This window comes from Leucoraja erinacea, chromosome 26, assembly GCF_028641065.1.
Source record: "Leucoraja erinacea ecotype New England chromosome 26, Leri_hhj_1, whole genome shotgun sequence".
NCBI classification, from domain to species: domain Eukaryota; kingdom Metazoa; phylum Chordata; class Chondrichthyes; order Rajiformes; family Rajidae; genus Leucoraja; species Leucoraja erinaceus.
In genome coordinates, this window is record NC_073402.1 from 7200582 (window position 1) to 7219340 (window position 18759).

Genomic DNA, 18759 nt, shown 5'->3' on the forward strand with positions numbered 1-18759 from the left:
AGGATTAATACCATTCAACTACACTTTGATATATTCCATCATGCGAAATCCACATGGACATTTTCATAAATGAAACCTTAAAATGTTTATGGGAAGAGCTCAAAATTATCACACTAAACTCTTTAAAAACCTTTACATTCTGGTGACAGTAAAAACCCTCTTAAAATCTGTTTAATTAAAATCACAAGCTGCACTGAGCTACATTATTATCCAAACTGTGTTTTGGAAAGATCAGGGAATCTCAATTGCATCAATCAAAAGATTATACAATTACAATAAATGTTGCTTCTGAGGCCTCTTTGTAGAATACAACTGTGACAGGATTTAGGAGAGGGAAATGCAACAAGACAGAAGCATATGTTCCACAGTGTCTCCACTTTGAGAGGGTCGTGCCTCATGGAGACAAAGTCATACAGCGTGGAAACAGGCCCTTTGGCCCAAATTACCCACACCGACCAACATGCCCCATCTACATTAGTCCACCCTGGCTGTGTTCGCCCATATCCCTCTACACCTATCCTAGCCATGTACCTTGTTAAACGTTGTGATAGTACCTGCCTCAACTACCTCCTCCAGCACCTCATTCCACAAAACCCACCACCAATTGTGTAAAAGTTACTCCTCTGCTCCCTATTAAATCTTTCCCCCCTCACCTTAGGTTTCTAAATCTATGTCCTCTGGTTCTCAATTTCCCTACGCTGGGCAAAAGATTGGGTGTTTACCCGATCTATCACTCTCATGATTTTGTACACATCTAAACGTTCACCACTCATCCTCCTGCACGCCTAGGAATAAAGTTCTAGTCTACTCAACCTCTCCCTATAGCTCAGGCCCTTGAGTCCGGGCAACATCCTTGTATATCTTCTCTACATCCTTTCCAGCTTGACAACATCTTTCCGATAACATGGTGATCAAAACTGAACACAATATTCTAAATGTGGCCTCACCAATATCTTATATAACTGAAGCATGTCCTCCCAACTTCTATACTCAATACTCTGACTGATAAAGGCCAAAGTGCCAAAAGTCTTTTTGACCACCTATCTGGGCCACATCTTTCACTCTTCCAAAAACATATAGAACAAGGGGGTCACTATTTAAAAGGTATGGATCACAAGTTTGTCCAGAGATTAAGCAAATGTTCCTTTCTGTCAGAAGTTGTGAACCTTTGAAACCCTCAAAGGATGGTAGAAGCAGAGTGATTAAATATCTTTAAGACAGAGGCAGATAGGTACACTAGTTTATTTTATTTTAGAGATACATCATGGAAATCCAATAGAAACAGGCCCTTCGGCCCATTGAGTCCATGCCAAACATCAATATCCTGTTCACACCAGTTCTGTTTTTTTCCCAAAAATAAACTTTGTTCAGAATTTTAAAATATATACAAAACAAGAACTGTGCAAAATCTCTTCACATATTATCAGCGCCTATAAATTAATTAGTATCATACTCAGTAGTGTTCGCACCTGCTTTAATCAAAACACCCGTGCCATCCCCTGTTCCACGTTCTCATCCACACCCTACACACTAGGGGCAATTTGTGAGGGATGAGGAGAGATGGAGGCAGGGAGAGATGGAGCGAAAGAGAGAGGGAGGAGAGGAGAGGTGGAGGGGGAGATGTAGGGAAGAAGAGAGAGAAAGAGAGAGATGGAGGGGAGAGATGGGGGAGAGAGGCACATTGGGGTGTAGGGGAGAGAGGGAGATGCATTGAGGGAGTGAGATGCAAGGAAGGAGGGAGAGATGGAGATGGGGAGGCAGGGGAGAGGGATGCAAGGAAGGGGGGGGGGGGGAGAGAGAGGGAGGGGTAGAGATGCAGGGAAGGATGGAGGGGGAGAGAGAGAGATGCAAGGAGGATGAGGGGCGGGTCCAGAGTGGCTCCTTGTCCGGCTGGGTTGGAGCGCTGCTCGGGGTGGGCGTGACTGGCGGCGCCTCGGTCCACAGCCTGGATGCAAGGGACTGGAGGCTGAGGAGCGGCGGTCGGGTCGGGGTGAGCCGGGCCGGGCCACTGATGCCGCCGCCGCCGCCGCCCGTGTGTCGAGGCGAGGGGACAGACACATACACACAGCCATGGGCAGGGTCCGCCGCAGGAGCTGCGTCGCCCTCTCGCTCTTCGCCCTCTTCATCCTCGGCACCCTGGTGGGTTTGAGGACCCTGAAGGGCAGCGAGGCGGACGGGTTGCCGGGTCCACTGATGCCGGGGCCGGGGCCGGCGGCCGGCAGGGACACGCCGCTGCGAGCGGTACTGATGGAGCCGCCAGCCCTGAGCCGGGGCAGCGCCGCCACCAACCGCGACCTGCACATCTTCTACTACTCCTGGTACGGCAACCCGCCGCACGACGGCAGCTTCCTGCACTGGGACCACCCGCTCGTCCCCCACTGGGACCCCAAAGTGGCCGCGGGATACCCGAGGGGCAGGCACAGCCCTCCCGACGACATCGGCTCCAGCTTCTACCCGCAGCTCGGAGCCTACAGCTCCAGGGACCCGCAGCTCATAGAGGGACACATGAAGCAGCTTCAAGCTGCTGCCGTAGGTAAGGGGGAAGAGAGGCTTCACTGTGAAGCATCGTTAGACAATGTCTTTGTGTTAAACAAGAAGTTTTACAATTAAACCTCATTAAATCATTACATTAACGTTAGTACCTCCACCAATGTAAAGCACTTTGGCCAACGAGAGTTGTTTTTTTTAAATGTGCTATAGAAATAAAAGTGACTTGACTTAACATTAAACAAAGGAGGGCGAGAGGCTTTACTATGAAGCCTTCTTGGACCATAGCTTATTGTTAAATAAAGGAGTGAAAGACTTTCCAATGAAGCCTCATTAATATCATGACTTACTATTTAATAAAGGAGAGCAAGTACTTTGCAATGAAGCCTTGTTAGACTACAAGTTATTATTACATAAAGGTGGGCGAGAGGCTTTCTAATTAAGCTTCTTTACACCATGGTTTACTATTCGATATAGAGAGTGAGACTTTACAATGAAGGAAGGAAAGATTTAATAGGAACCTAAGGGGCAACTTTCTTTACACAAGGGATAAAGTTGGGCGGCACAGTGGCACCAGAGACATGGGTTCGATCCTGACCACGGGTGCTGTCCGTACGGAGTTTGTACATTCTCGCCGTGACCACGTGGGTTTTCTCCAGGTGCCCTGGTTTCTTCCCACACTCCAAAGATGTACAGGATTGTAGATTAATTGGCTTTGGAAAAACTATGTTAATTGTCCCTAGTGTGTGGGCTAGTGTTAGCGTACGGGGTGATTGCAGGTCGAAGCAAACCCGGTGGGCCGAAGGGCCTGTATCCACGCAATATTTCTGAAGTCTAAAGGGCGGTAAGGGTATGGAAGGTGGTAGTTGAGGCAAGTACGATTACAACGTTTAAGAAAAATTTAGACAGGCACCATGGATAGAAGGATATGAGCCAAAAGCCGGCAGGTGGGGCTAGTGTAGCTGGGGCATGTAGGTCAGCGTGGTCAAGTTGGCCGAAGGGCCTGTTCATGGTTAAGATCCAAAACAATTATTTTTCCTCACTGGGATGCAGGCAGTTCACATTTTGTTTGCTTGACAAGGTCCCAAGATATGTGTGATACTGGTAGCTCCAGTACAGGAAGGATGTGTTGTCTTTGGAGAGGATGCAGAAGAGGTTTACCATGATACTGCCTGGATCTGAAGAGTATTGGGTATAAGGGGAGCAAAACTTCACAGTTACTAAAGTGCTGGAGTAACTTCAGCAGGTCAGGCAACATCCATGGAGGAAGGTTGAGCAGACTTGCATTGTTATCTCTGAAACGTTGGAGGATGAAGTGAGACGTGGTAGAAGTATATAAAATTATGAGGGGCATAGATAGGGTAGACAGTCAGAACCTTCTTCCCAGAGTAGTCAGAACCTTCGTCCCAGAGTAGAAATGTCAAGGATTAGAGGGTAGTGTGAAGGTGAGAGGAAAAAGCAAAGATTTTAAACTGGAGATTAAGATCTCTCCAGAAACATCTCAGACCTTGATGAAAAAGTCACCACTGATGCTGAGAAACAAAATTGTGTATATAATCCAATATTAATTTTGATACACTGATTCCAGTGGAATGCTTTAGATGTTGCATCTGCAACAGTAAAGGTTCCGGCTCTGAAAAAGATTGGAGAAGTTGGTGCAGTGAGGAAGGTGGTAGGTGCAAGCCAAAGCAGTGATACTCAATGTAAAATTGCGTTTCATCAATACCTATCTTCGCTTACAATTTAACGCTGGGTTCCTGAGACTCGTATCAATGCAGCACGGAAAGCAATGAGGCAGAATTTAAGAGGAACTTTCAGATAGGCAGTCGGACATGCAGGGAATGGAGGGATATGGATCACTTGTCGGGAGAGGAGATTAGCTTAGCTTGGCATTATGTTTGGCACGGACATTGTGGGCTGAAGGGTCTGTTGCTGTGCTGCACTGTTAAATGATAAACTAGAATGAAAAATCACAGCAACTAAATAAAACAAGGGTGCCCGATGCAGGAGTGGGAAAGAAAGATGTTGAAATGGAAATTTAGCATTCATAGCAAAAGGATTTGAGTACAGGAGCAGGGAGGTTCTACTGCAGTTGTACAGGGTCTTGGTGAGACCACACCTGGAGTATTGCGTATAGTTTTGGTCTCCAAATCTGAGGAAGGACATTATTGCCATAGAGGGAGTGCAGAGAAGGTTCACCAGACTGATTCCTGGGATGTCAGGACTTTCATATGAAGAAAGACTGGATAGACTCGGCTTGTACTCACTAGAATTTAGGAGATTGAGGGGGGATCTTATAGAAACTTACAAAATTCTTAAGGGGTTGGACAGGCTAGATGCAGGAAGATTGTTCCCAATGTTGGGGAAGTCCAGAACAAAGGGGTCACAGCTTAAGGATAGAGGGGAAATCCTTTAGAACCGAGATGAGAAAAACATTTTTCACACAGAGTGGTGAATCTCTGGAACTCTCTGCCACAGAAGGTAGTTGAGGCCAGTTCATTGGCTATATTTAAGAGGGAGTTAGATGTGGCCCTTGTGGCTAAAGGGATCAGGGGGTATGGAGAGAAGGCAGGTAAGGGATACTGAGTTGGATGATCAGCCATGATCATGTTGAATGGTGGTGCAGGCTCGATGGGCCGAATGGCCTACTCCTGCACCTATTTTCTATGTTTCTATGTGCAACATCCAACAAGTGTCTATCAAACCTGCAGAGCAAACTTCAAAATGCATCTCACAAGCTGTTGGCTGATTAAAAGTGAAAGTATCCAGTTCACTGCCACCAATAATCTCAATTTTAAGATGAGATACTATACAATATTGGCTGCAACAGTGGTGGTGATAGATTCCTGAGCAAAACGAGAGGTGGGAGAGAGAGTGAGAGCGACACCATCTTTTAATGTGTGAAACAGTTAATGATCAGTATGTGCCTGAGCAGCAGATTTGCAATCAAACTGTGGAACTAACGGAATCACGATATGTTCAGTTTAGTTTATTATTGTCACACATAGCAAGATACAGTGAAAAGTTTTGATGTTGCATGCTATCCAGTCAACAAGAAGGCTGTGCAGGATTACAATCAAGCTGTCCACCTTGTAATAGTGGGCCCCCCTCGGTCATGACTGACCATGGATGATGCATCCTAGTTTGCAGGTGATGTGTGGTCGGGTGCAAGCCTGGCCGATGTCATATGGAGGACAGGCTGTTGCCCATGCAGCACGTCCCCCCTCTCCATGTTGCTGATCGATCCAAAGGAACAGCAGGGCCGTTACAGTTTGGCACCAGAGCCGTCGCAGGAGCTGCCAGAGCGAGGTTATAGACAACGACGAACTGCCTTAGGGGCTCCGACTCCGGATTTTCTTGAGGTTTACTCCAGGAGCCTTTTCCATGACTGGATATGAACAGAAGGCAGTAGAGGTTTTAAATCAGAGTTTTCCCTTTCCTAGATGGACTGCCTTCCCAGGCTGACGAGCCCCATCTACCCGAGGCTCATGGGGGAGGGAGCGTCTACCTTCCCGTGCAGGTCTTTAGCACCTGTCCACTGCCCACGACCTTGTAATAGATACAAGATAAAATGTACATAACGGTGTGGAGTACCGGAAAACTAGCTGAGGGTGAAACTGCCAAAGAAAGAAAGTCTGAGCTCAGCAAATAAACCAAGGAGTCATCAACTGAGAAAGAGAATGAATCCTTGGGCATTTCTCCTATTTCCTCATTATATGCTAGGAGGCCATTCAGCCCACTGAGTCAATGGCAGCTCACAGAGAATTCCCATGTCCCATTCCTACACTCAATCTCTCATAACCCCTCTCCTGCAGGTCCATCAACTCCATCCTGATTATCTAGCTACCAACCCACACTTGGGGAAATTTACAGCTGTAAGTAATCCACCGACCAGTATGAACCTGAGAGGTGTGAGGGGATCAGTGCAACTGAGGGGGGTTGAGGCGGAAAACCATATGGCCACAGGGAGAATGTACAAAGTTCACCCACAGCCAGGATCAAACCTAGGTTGCTGGAACTATGTTATGGCAGTACTGACTAATATGGAAAATGTCAAATATGGGCCAATTACAAAATCATAACAGCTTCTTAAAACCAAAAAGGCATGAGAAATGTGCAAGGTTGGAATAGATACACTATAGGTCCAAAGGCAAGAGCCAGTCATCCACAAAGTACTAGAGCATGGTTATTGATTTGTTAGTTGAAAAATACCCAACAATATCTACAGTAATCGATCAACTGGATTAATTTGATCGACAAGTTAGGCAGAATGACGCATCAACTGAGTTAGTGAGTTTGTCTGTTATGGAATTCATCTTTGACTCACAGCTGCTTATCCATAATGCAAAATAGGAATTGAACTATAGTGGAGCTTCTCTACCTTCATACAGTAACCATGCATTTTTACAGGCCATGGGGCAGGGGGGGGCGTCTGTTATTGCCAATTGACCGCTATACCCGAGTAAGTGATTATCTTTTTATGTGGTTGAAACAAAGAACTGCAGATGCTGGTTAATTCATAAAGTGCTGGAGTTTTAGTCAGCAAGTCAGGCAGTGTCTCTCTACATCCATGGTGAATAGGCAATCAGTAGAATCTACGAGCACTGACCTAATTTAAAATACTCACAAAAGGAGTAAATGTGGAGTTTTTTAAACATTTTTGGAATGAATATTGTTGGGGTTTTGATTCTCTGCCGCAAATCATCGATGAATTGGGACCTGCAATTAAAATTCAACCTCGAGGCACAATGGAAATTGCTTCAAAAATAGAAACATAGTAACATAGAAAAATAGGTGCAAGAGTAGGCCATTCAGCCCTTCGAGCCAGCACCGCCATTCAATACGATCATGGCTGATCATCTAAAATCAGTACCTCATTCCTGCTTTTTCCACATATCCTTTGATTTCTTTAGCCCTAAGAGCTAAATATAAGATGGAAGTGAACAGGAGAGTGATATTGGACAGTGAAATTCTAGTTACTCAAGGATGTCAGAGGGATAATTTAGTACTTCTAATTTGAGATGAACATGCGGTCGATGTTCCTACGACAATGATTTCAGCTCCGCCTTTAACACTGTCATCCCCGCTAGCTTGATCACCAAACTCAGCGGACTTGGCATCTCCACCTCCCTCTGCAATTGGACACTGGATTTCCTCACCAACAGACCACAGTCTGTTAGGGTCAACAACCTCACCTCCTCCACTATAACACTGAACACCGGCGTGCCTCAGGGCTGTGTGCTCAGCCCTCTCCTCTACTCCCTCTTCACCCATGACTGCATCCCTAAGAATGGCTCCAACGCCATCATTAAATTTGCTGACGACACCACGGTGGTAGGACTGATCAGTGACAACAATGAGTCAGCCTACAGGGAGGAGGTCCAGCACCTGACCACCTGGTGTGCCAACAATAACCTCGTCCTCAACTCCAAGAAGACGAAGGAAATTATTGTTGACTTCAGGAAGAACAGAGGGGGCAGACATACCCCCATCCATATAAACGGGACTGAGGTGGAGCGCGTCTCCAACTACAAATTCCTCGGGGTACACATCTCACAGGATCTGTCCTGGTCCCTCAACACCACCAAACTGATCAAAAAGGCGCACCAGCGCCTTTACTTCCTGAGGAGGCTCAAGAAAGCTCACCTGTCCCCCCAGATCCTGACCAACTTTTACCGCTGTACCATAGAGGGTATCCTGACCACCTGCTTCACGGTATGGTACAGCAGCTGCACTGCTGCGGACAGGAAGGCACTACAACGGGTGATGAAAACCGCGCAGTACATCATCGGTGCCCCGCTCCCTGCCATGGATGCTCTCCACCGAAAACTGTGTCTGAGATGGGCCGGGAAGATCATCAAGGACCCCTCCCACCCTAACCATGGACTGTTTGCCCTCCTCCCATCAGGGAGGCGGTACAGGAGCCTCAGGTCACGTACCAGTAGGATGAGGAACTGCTTCTTCAACAACACTATCACATTGCTGAACTCGGAGTCCCAGCCGATAGATTTCTCCAGTCTCCCCGTCCACATTGTTTGCTTGTTTGCTTATTCTGTATTTTTATTTCTATATTGCACTATTACTACGAACAGACGCTAAACTGCATTTCGTTGTACCCATACTTGTATCTGTGCAATGACAATAAAGTTGAATTGAATTGAATTGTATCCCAGCGTCAGATAAACTTCCAGGTTTCCAAATGAAACAATGTCTATGTTTAGGCAGTCAATATACTTCTTTAGTGAGCCATAGACTCTTCTTATCATTGGCTTTGATATTGCCATTGCTATGATGTTTGGAACTGTTCGATTCAGAATGTTTGTGAGCAGATTGATGATATTAAAATATGGATTAATGGTTAAATGTTGCAATGTTACTTCAAGGAAGAAGTCCAGCATATGTTTATATTTAATGGTACTGAAATACTTCAGCTGTTTTCGTAAAGATAAAACTCCATTTCAAGTTCCTGACCTGAGATCATTGATAATATCATTATTGATCACTCTATTGTATCAGACTATAAGGAGTCTCATAATTAACTACATAGATATTAATCAAGAAAGATGCTAGGAGACTTCTAGGTTTAGTGAATGACCTGGGAAAATCCATCCCAACTATATTTCAGAAAAAAAGTAACCAAAGAGACGAGAAACAATAATTCTATGGTCGTACAGCAGAGAAACGGATCTTCGGCCAATTCTTGCCAACACTTTTGCCCATCTTTGCCCAAAAATGCCCAGGAAAATAATTAGCATCAATACAAAACACATGTAGAGACGACTTAGGGCAGGTGATCACAGAAGAAGGATTTATGGAGAGGTTTAAACGAGGAAAGGAGGATGTAGAGGTAACACAAGGAACTGCAGATGCTGGTTTACAAAACAAGAAACAAGGTGCTGGAGTAACAGGTGCAGGTCAGGAAGCATCTCTGGAGAACATGGATTGGTGACCCTTTTTGATCATTCAATTCAATTCAACTTTAATGTCATCGCACAAATACAAGTATGAGTACAACGCAATGCAGTTTTGCGTCAGTCCGTAGTGGTTGTGCATAAAGAAATAAAAAAAATAGAAAGAGAGAAGATACAGAATAATCAAAAAATACAGAATAATTAAACAATGGGGACGGAGGGACTGGAGAAATCTATCGGCGGGACTCCGAGTTCAGCAATGTGATTGTATTGTTATAGAAGCTTTTCCTCATCCTACTAGTACGTGACCTGAGGCTCCTGTACCGCCTCCCTGATGGGAGAAGGGCAAACAGTCCATGGTTGGGGTGTGAGGGGTCTTTGATGATCTTACCAGCCCGTCTCAGACACCGTTTTCGGTGGAGGGCATCCATGGCAGGGAGCGGGGCACCGATGATGTGCTGCGCGTTTTTCACCACCCGTTGTAGTGCCTTCCTGTCCGTAGCAGTGCAGCTGCTGTACCATACCGTGAAGCAGGTGGTCAGGATACTCTCTATGGTACAGCGGTAAAAGTTGGTCAGGATCCGGGGGGGCAGGTGGGCTTTCTTGAGCCTCCTCAGGAAGTAAAGGCGCTGCTGTGCCTTTTTGATCAGCTTGGAGGTGTGGAGGTGTTGAGGGACCTCCAAGCATGATGCCTTCTTCTTTCGTGTCCTTGTGCTATATAGTGGCTCGCCACTGGTGTACACATTGTCGCGCTATTTGAGTGTTAAGTGCAATGTCTGCAGTAGTACATGGATTATCCAGCAATGGGCATTGCAGTAGGTGTTGCATTGTCCGGGTCTGTGTGCCATAGTAACGCCTGAATCAGTCTGAAGAAGGGTCCCGATTCAAAAAGTTGCCTATCCATGTTCTCAAAAGAAGCTGCCTGATCTGTGAGTTACTCCTGCAGAGGTGGGAAGATTAGATAGTTGCCAATGGTGGGTGAGACTCAAAATCTAGCAGCAGAATTTTGAAAAGACGGTGAGGCAAAAGGACCTTGCAAGGTAGAGTGAGACCACCTTGGGATTTGTTAAGAAAAAAGAGAATTTTTACAATCAAGGCAGTGAGAAATTTGTGTACATCACAGAATAGAAGACTGATTTAGAAAATGCGGTGTAGGCTAGATAAACAGGAAAACAAGGGCTAAGTAAAATAACTCCCCAAGCACAAATCATTTCCAAAGTTCTGCCATCCTAAAAGCCAATAAAATTCCCAAATGATGCACCAGCAATGGAACAAATCACTGCCTAAAGAGATGATACATAACATGCCTTTACTCTGCACGTATTTAAGGTTATCTAGGGATTCATAAGATGTTAAGCTTTATATTAGCTGGTAAAAATTAATGCATTCTGTAATGGGTTCAGTGTTACATATGAAATCGACCTTTGAAATATTATCTGGTTAATATTACCTAAGTATAAACTCGGGATCATATGTGGCAGAAATTTAAGTACAGCACATATTCAGCACCAAAGGAGGCGGACTTGTTATGCTGAGAAAAGAAGGATGAAAGAGCATTTGGTTTTGCCTTTATCTGGCATGTTTCATAGCCTTTATCTAGTTTAGAGATACAGCATGGAAACGGGCTCTTCGGCCCATCGATTCCGTGCTGACCAGCGATTGGTTCACTAGTTCTATCCGACTCAATAAAAACAATTTACAGAAGGCAATGATCCTACAAACTTGAATGTCTTTGGAATGTGGGAGGAAACCCACCCGGTCACAGGGAAATCATTAACTCAGTATGGACAACATCTGCAGTCAGGATGGAACCCAGGTCTCCGGCGCTGTAAGGTAACAACTCTACCACTGCGCCACCTGATTGAAGTATAAATCTCAAGTATAAATCTATTGAGGGTGCATAGTGAAAGGAGGACAACCCAAAATACACCACAGAGCTGGCTGGCCACAAGCTAAGCATGACGGCAGTAACTAATAGGAATGCACAGCCTAATCAACAAAAGTAGATGGAACATTGACAGATGTGCGCGTGTTTGGAATGGCATGAAGTATAATGCAAAGAGATACTGTGAAGGATTCATATTGCCAAGAAATGATAACATTGGATTTCAGAGGTCCTTTCTCCACACAGAATATGTCACTCTGCCGTTCATTGCAGTAGAGCGCAGTTGAATCTGTTGAGGCTTATCAGCTGTATCAATGTCCCGGCACCATTTTGTTTGCTTGGCAGGGGACGACAGTTCGCTTGTGACTAATTAGCATTCAATTTACCCAGAGGTGAGCCAACTGCATAATGCCACTCACAGAGTCGTGATAAATTACATGAAACCAATTTCCTCCAGACACAAAATTCCTAATGGGAATTTATTGTAAAAGATTGATTGTAAAAGATTATCTCGGGCACCTTGCCAATGAAGGGATTTCATTTTACACATCCTCAAGTCCAAATCCTCCACAGTCAAATGGTCTCCCAGAGAAGTCTGTACAGCCAGTAATGAAAAGCTAACGGGACAGTGAGAGTGATGGGTATGGGACTGCCACGGTTTAATGTAGTACCCGAGGACAGGGTGGATTGCCATTAGTAGAAGTTTTCAGAGGAAGATTGATGGAGCAAATCAGAGTGAGATTTAGTGAAGGGTACTAACTCAATGGTGGCAAGGCACAGCAAAGAACAAGAATTTTAGCAGCCAAACTCACACAATCTAGAAATAGATGGACATAAACAGACATTATTGAGACATTCATCTTCAAGTTGAAATGTAATCGTATCGTAGAGGTATACACTACAGAAGGAGGTGTTCTCCAATAAACTAATGTTAAACAATTATTCCCTCTAGTTCTGGCTTTTTTTCCCTGATATACTTGCAATATTTTTCTTTTGGAAAGCTTCTGTGAAATCCGATTCCACCATTTTTCATGCAGTGCCCTCTAGATCATCGTAACTCACTGTATAAAATTATTATTTATTTCTCCTCTTTTTTGGTAAGCATCAATTAAATTTTCTCCAGAAAGTGTGTTCGTAATTTTAAACAAACCGGTCAAATGTTTCCGTAAATCTCTCTGCTCAGAGAGTTTGATTCTATTAAACCTATGCAGGAATATTATTTTATAGTGTCGTAGTGTCACCTTTCCACACTGATCTAGGGCCCAAGGCGATAACTGTTTTTTCTTTCCAGAGATGCTGCTTTTTTTCCAACAATTTCTGTTTTATTGCAGATTTCCAGCACTTAGTTATAGCTTTAATTGCCATTATCTATCTGTACTGACAATAAACTCAAATTGACTACAAATTCATTTTACCAGCAGTGTGTCCATAGTCCTCTCTGCCTTGGCAATCGATGCGAATCTATGCTTTTCATACATTTTTATGAATAAATCTCTTTTGAAAGTGATGGTGATCCAGTTCTAAAACGGATTCCATGGTTTCTAATTTATTCATTATTGCGTTTCAGAAAATGAAAATCCTTCTACATATTCCCTCATCATGTATCTGTACACTGTGAATGGCTCCATTGTAATCAATTATATAGCCTTTTTGCTGACTGGTTAGCACGCAACAAAAGCTTTTCACTGTACCTCGGTGTACACGTGAAAATAAACTGAGCTAAACTAAACGAACCACATACATACAATGGCTGAGAGCAGAGAAATGCCCGGTATTCTGCGTTGATGCATTCATGTCCTTACTCCCCACATAATTCCTACAAGGCACAATTCAGGAGCATGACTGACTATCCTGCATTTAGTGAATCCAAGTCTAATGACTTTCAAAAGGTTCAACAATATTCAAGACAAAGCCGTCTCCGTGACTGAAGACCCATCCATTACTATAAACTTTTGGCGTCTCCCCTCTCAATGCACCATGACGACAATCTGTACCATTTTTATATAGGGTTTGTTGCAACTTCTCACCAAGGCCTGTTTGCCGAAGTTTTACCATTAAATTTAATGGAGCCAAATGCACACTGGTGTCTAATCTTACACCTCATCTGTAGAACAAAGAGGCATTCTGATCTTTATTGTAGAGATTCTGATCTCTATTGTAGAAATGGTGTTGGAACACTGAATATAAAAGAATTACCTGAATGATATCAGATCCAGGAACTCATTGCTATCAAGGAAAGTTTGAAGAGACGGAAGCTCTTTCCTCTGGAAAAGAAAAGACTAATGGGCGTGTCCCACTTAGGCGACTGCAGGAGATTATGCGGTCGCCATATGTTCGCGGGTGGTTGCCGGTTGGTCGCCTTCATGGTCGTGAGGAGTTCCTGCATTCTGCGAACTAGTCGCGGCCTCATTATGGTCGCAGCAAATTTTTCATGTAGGTGAAGTGGTGGTGGGTTGCCAGGAGGTCGTAGGTTCTCGTAAGTTTTTGTCGGTGCTGACCGGTGAATTTCATTGGCTCATTGGGAAAATAAACCGTAAGCAGTAGTTTTCAGAACCAAGGATAACCGACCAGTAATGTTAATGTCCGCCGAACGTCACAGCCGTGTATCTCTGGTTTCTTAAAAGTTGTCTCCACTCCTTCTCCCCCCTCTCCCTCCCCCCCTCTCCTTAAAAGGACTTACGTGACCTTTCCCGTACACTGTGCTTTCGCCATCTTAATTACAGCGCCAACCTTCCTGTTCATCGCGGTGTGTGTCTGTATCACATTGGCTTTGCACCGTGTGAATTTCACTCGGACAGTGCTCCCTCCCGCTTGCCCTGTCCCCCACCTGCATATCAGGCTGGTGAAGGAAGCGATGTGTGTGTATGTATGTTCCACTCTGACAGTCGCTGTTCCCCCTACATCTTTCCATGTATTATCCATGTACCTGCCTAAATGTTTCTTAAACGTTGCGATAGTACCTGCCTCAACTACCTCTTCTGGCAGCTCGTTCCATACACTCACCGCCCTTTGCGTGAAATAGTTACTCCTCAGGTTTCTATTAAATCTTTCCCCCCTCACCTTAAACATATGTCCTCTGGTCCTCGATTCCCCGACTGTGGGCAAGAGACCTGTACGTCTACCCGATCTATTCCTCTCATGATTTTGTACACAAATCACATTGGAACTCCTACCTTTAATTTCCACAAGCTCATTATCTGTCCCTATTATTATAGGATAATAACGTATCCTATACTCCTAACCCCTGCTCAGCTAATTTAAACCCTCCCCAACACCACTGACAACCCACCCTCAATTCCTGCCACATTTAACTTTATTTTCAGGTTTATTTTTGTCACGTGTGCTGAGGTACAGTGAAAAGCTTTGTTTTCTGTGTAATCAGATACTATATTTAAATACTTAAGCCAAACTAAAGTACAATGGGTAGAGCAAAGGGAAAGATGCAGAGTGTAGACTGTAGTTCTTTGTATTGTAGCACATCATTTCCATAGACAAAGTCCAATGTCCATTCAGAAGCCTGATAAAAGAGAGGATAACATTGATCCCGGGTCTGGTGGTATGTGCTCTCAACCTTTTGTATCTTCTGCCTGACGGACGTGGGGTGAAGAAGGAATGACTGGGGTGGGAAAGGTCTTGTGATTGTGTTGGCTGCTTTCCCAAAGCAGCGTGGTGTGGATGGAGTCAACGGTGGGGGAGTCTGGTCTGTTCGATGCACTGGGCTACATTCACAGTTTCTTGAAGATCAGAGCTGTTCTGAAACCAAGCTGTGAATTGGCCAACAGTATGCTTTCCATAATACATCAGCAGAAGTTTGCAAGAGTTATTGGAGAAATGCCATATTTCCTAAGTCTCCTGGGGAAGTAGAGGTGTTGGTTTGCCATCTTAGCTGTTGATTAACTGTAGATGGTCCGCGACAGATTATTGATGACATTTACCAACGGGGTGCCAAGGAACTTGAAGATCTCAACCATTTCCACTTTGGCACCATTGTTGCTGATTGGGGCATGTACTTCAACACAGTTCCTCCACGAGTCGACAACTAGCTCCTTTGTCTGCTGACATTGAGGGAGAGGTTGTTGGCCTGACACCATGTTACTAAATTCTCTATCTCCTTCCTGTACTCCATCTCATGATCCGGCCCACCACAGTGATGGCATCTAAAAACTTGATGTTGGAGTTAGAGCCGATTTGGCTACACATTTGTGAATGTAGATCGTAGAGTGTGTGGTTGGGACTGAGAATGCATCCTTGTGGGGCACCAGTGTTGAGAATTATTGTGGAAGGTGTGTTGCCATCTATCCTCATTGATTGTGGTCTACGGGTCATTGAGGATCCAGTGGTGAAGGGAGGGTGCTGACTCCTAGGTCCAGGAGTTTGGAGATGTTTGGATAGGATTGAATTGAATTGAATTGAATTGAATTGAATTGAATTTCCTTTATTGTCATTCAGACCTTACGGTCTGAACGAAATTTTGTGCCTGCAGTCATACATACAATGATACAATAATAACAACGATAAACACAAAATTAACTTCCACCACAGGAGTCACTGTGGTGGAGGCAAAAATAGGTTGCAGTCTCCCCTTGCTCCCTCTGCGCTGAGGCATTCCCCCCGGGCGATGGTACAAACAGTCCCGCAGCTCACCGAACCCCGCGAACGGGCCGGTTCAAACACTGCGGCCCGGGGTGTCAGGGAGATGACAGCCGCCGGCCCGCGGCTGAACCCAGGACTTTGGACACCGGAGCTGTTGCGAAGGTCCCAGCCCCCGGACCAAGCACGTGAGTACCGTCACCCTCGGGTGGATCAAGTCTGTCTGGAAACCTGGAGTCACTATCATGTTTTGTCGCTGATGGTCGATGTCACAGCCACTGGACGGTAGTCATTGCGGCATGCTACTTTAAGGGCCTGTCCCACTGTACGAGGTAATACGACAAAAGAGTTCCCCCCCCCGTTTTCCCCTGATTCGAAAAAAAACAAACTCGGAGAATGTCCGTAGCAGAGGGTAGGAGTCGTAGGAGTTCTTGTCATTGAATGTAGGGTCGACATCAGCTGTGGACTCGTATGAGGAAACCTGGAGTCACTATCAAAAAGCTACTTTAAGGGCCTGTCCCACTGTACGAGGTAATACAAGAGTTCTCCCGCGTTTTCCCCTGATTCGAACTCGGAGAATGTCCGTAGCGGGGCCGTAGGAGTTCGTGACTGTCTCGTAGCGACTCGTATGAGTAAAAAGTAACAATTTTTTTCATCACGAGTATTTTTTTACTCGTGGACATTTTTCACAGTGTTGAAAAAAACAAGTTTATCGGATTTCCCGAGTACCTACCATTACTCGTACGAGCCGCTACGAGACATCCTCGAACTCCTACAGACCCGCTACGGACATTCTCCGAGTTCGAATCAGGGGAAAACGCGAGAGAACTCTTGAATTACCTCGTACAGTGGGACAGGCCCTTTACTTTTCTTTGGGTCGGGGATGATAGCGGTCTCATTGAAGGAGCTGAGGACCTCAGAATGGAGTAGCGAGAGGTTAAAGGTGTCTGTGAACGCCTCTGTCAGCTGATCCACACAGGTCCTGAGAACATGCCCAGGGACTCCATCCATCCAGGCCAGTTGCTATCTGCGGATTCACTCTCAAGTGCAAAGGTGCAAACTTACAGGATCTCGATTCCCTCTGTGTTTAAGCTCCCAGGGACTGCCCTGTCCCATGGTACGAGTTCATTCCAAGAGTTCTCCTGAGTTTGCCCTGATTACAACTCGGAGATTTATGGTAATGGCCACTCGTCGGTACTCGGGGCTCTCGTGAACATTTTTCAACATGTTGAAAAATCTTCACGAGTCTTCCCGTGCTTACCTGCCATTAGCGAGTCTTCCCGAGTACCTGCCGTTAGCTTTACGAGCCATTAAGAGACGTCCCTGAGCTCCGACGTACCCGCTACGTTCATTCTCCGTGCTTACCACGAGTTTGTTTTATTTTTAACTCGGGAGAGCTCTTGGAATGAACTCGTACCGTGGGACAGGGCTTTTAGTTTCTGCTGTGTTTACGTTTCTGGGGCGTCGGTTCCCACCATGTTTAAACTCTCGGTTCCTGCCATGTGTACATTCTTAGAATGTCATTTCTCACTATGTTTGAACAACTCTCCAGCTTTCTGCTGCCCTCTCAAACAAGGACTGTCATTCAAGACTTCAAAGAAAAATCATTCGAGTTCCTTGCCATTTAGTCCATTGAATGTATGAATGGTATAAAAATATAGGGCAGATATTCCAGCACTGAAGTTCCTGGAAATGTATTGATTTTATTGCTCGTTGATCACCAGTCAGGCCATTTGCAAATTTGCGTGAATATATTACTGCTTCAATAAAACTAATTAGGTCAAACACCTCATTATCATTGTCAAGAGTCCTGTGATTGTGTATCTAAGGTAACAATTTACAAAGTAAATGAATCATTCCTGACAAAGGGCAGTTTTTATGTATTCCATTTTGCAGCATGTGGTAGATTTGTACATAAAGATTTACAGAACATCAACTTTACACTTAAGTAGGTCTTAGCAGGGCTTGCTGAGATCAGAAGGAGAACTAATTAGAGGTGGAGGCTGGAGCCCATATTTTACATCAATGATCAACTTGTTTTGGCCCATAAACTGCAGTGAGGCTCCCAGCTGTATTAAGGAGCGTAATGTGTGAGTCGTGCTGACAATGTTAATGCATGAGCTGAACGTTGCTATAATCACACATCAGCATTCACCTGCACTATCCTAAGACAGTACTGTGCAAATATATTGGAGACACAAGAAACGGCAGATGCACATTACAAAAAAGAAGATACAGTGCTTACCATTTTAACTCCACTTCCTATTCTCATACCGACCTTTCCGATCTGAGCCTCCTCCATTGGCAGAGTGAGGCCACATGCAAACTGGCAGAACAGCACCTCATGTTCCACTTGGGTAGCTTACAACACAACAGTATGATCGTCGAATTCTCCAATTTTAGGTAACTTCTACTTACCCATGGGCTCATAGGGAGAATATGCAAACTCCAAGCAGACGGCACCCGAGGTCAGGCTCGAACTTGGTCTCTAGTACTATGAGGCAACAATGAAGTTAATTCACGGATAGATGTTAAGACAGTGGGAGTGCTGCCCTTCTCTTTGACACTGCTATGGGTCTGGAAACTGAACGGTGTAGCATTGGCTTTTTCCCCCCCACGTTATCCAACAGTGACCATTACCAGTTCATGCCCCAGACATGACCATTCACTTACTGTGTGAGTCACCCTTGTGTCTCTAAGGCAGTTTCTACTTGGGGTGTGTGGAAATATGCCATTCCTAATGCAGTAGCAATGATGTGGAATTTGGACGACATTGTGGAAAATAAACTGCAGATGCTGATATCTTGAGCAAAAAAAAAACAAAGTCCTGGAGGAATCTCAACAGGTCAGATAGCAACTGTGGAGTGATCAGTCTGAAGAAGGCTC

At 44.9% G+C, this 18759-nt stretch overlaps 1 protein-coding gene across 1 annotated transcript in view; it reads left to right on the forward strand.

Annotated features, from left to right (window-relative positions):
- The first annotated feature begins 1920 nt into the window (after positions 1–1920).
- LOC129709611 (glycoprotein endo-alpha-1,2-mannosidase-like protein) overlaps positions 1921–18759 on the forward strand; it is a 34739-nt gene continuing 17900 nt past the window's right edge. The window contains exon 1 of the mRNA XM_055656067.1: positions 1921–2533. Within this exon, the coding sequence (XP_055512042.1) occupies positions 2071–2533 (463 nt within the window). The 5' untranslated portion in view covers positions 1921–2070. The remainder of the gene's footprint in view (positions 2534–18759) is intronic.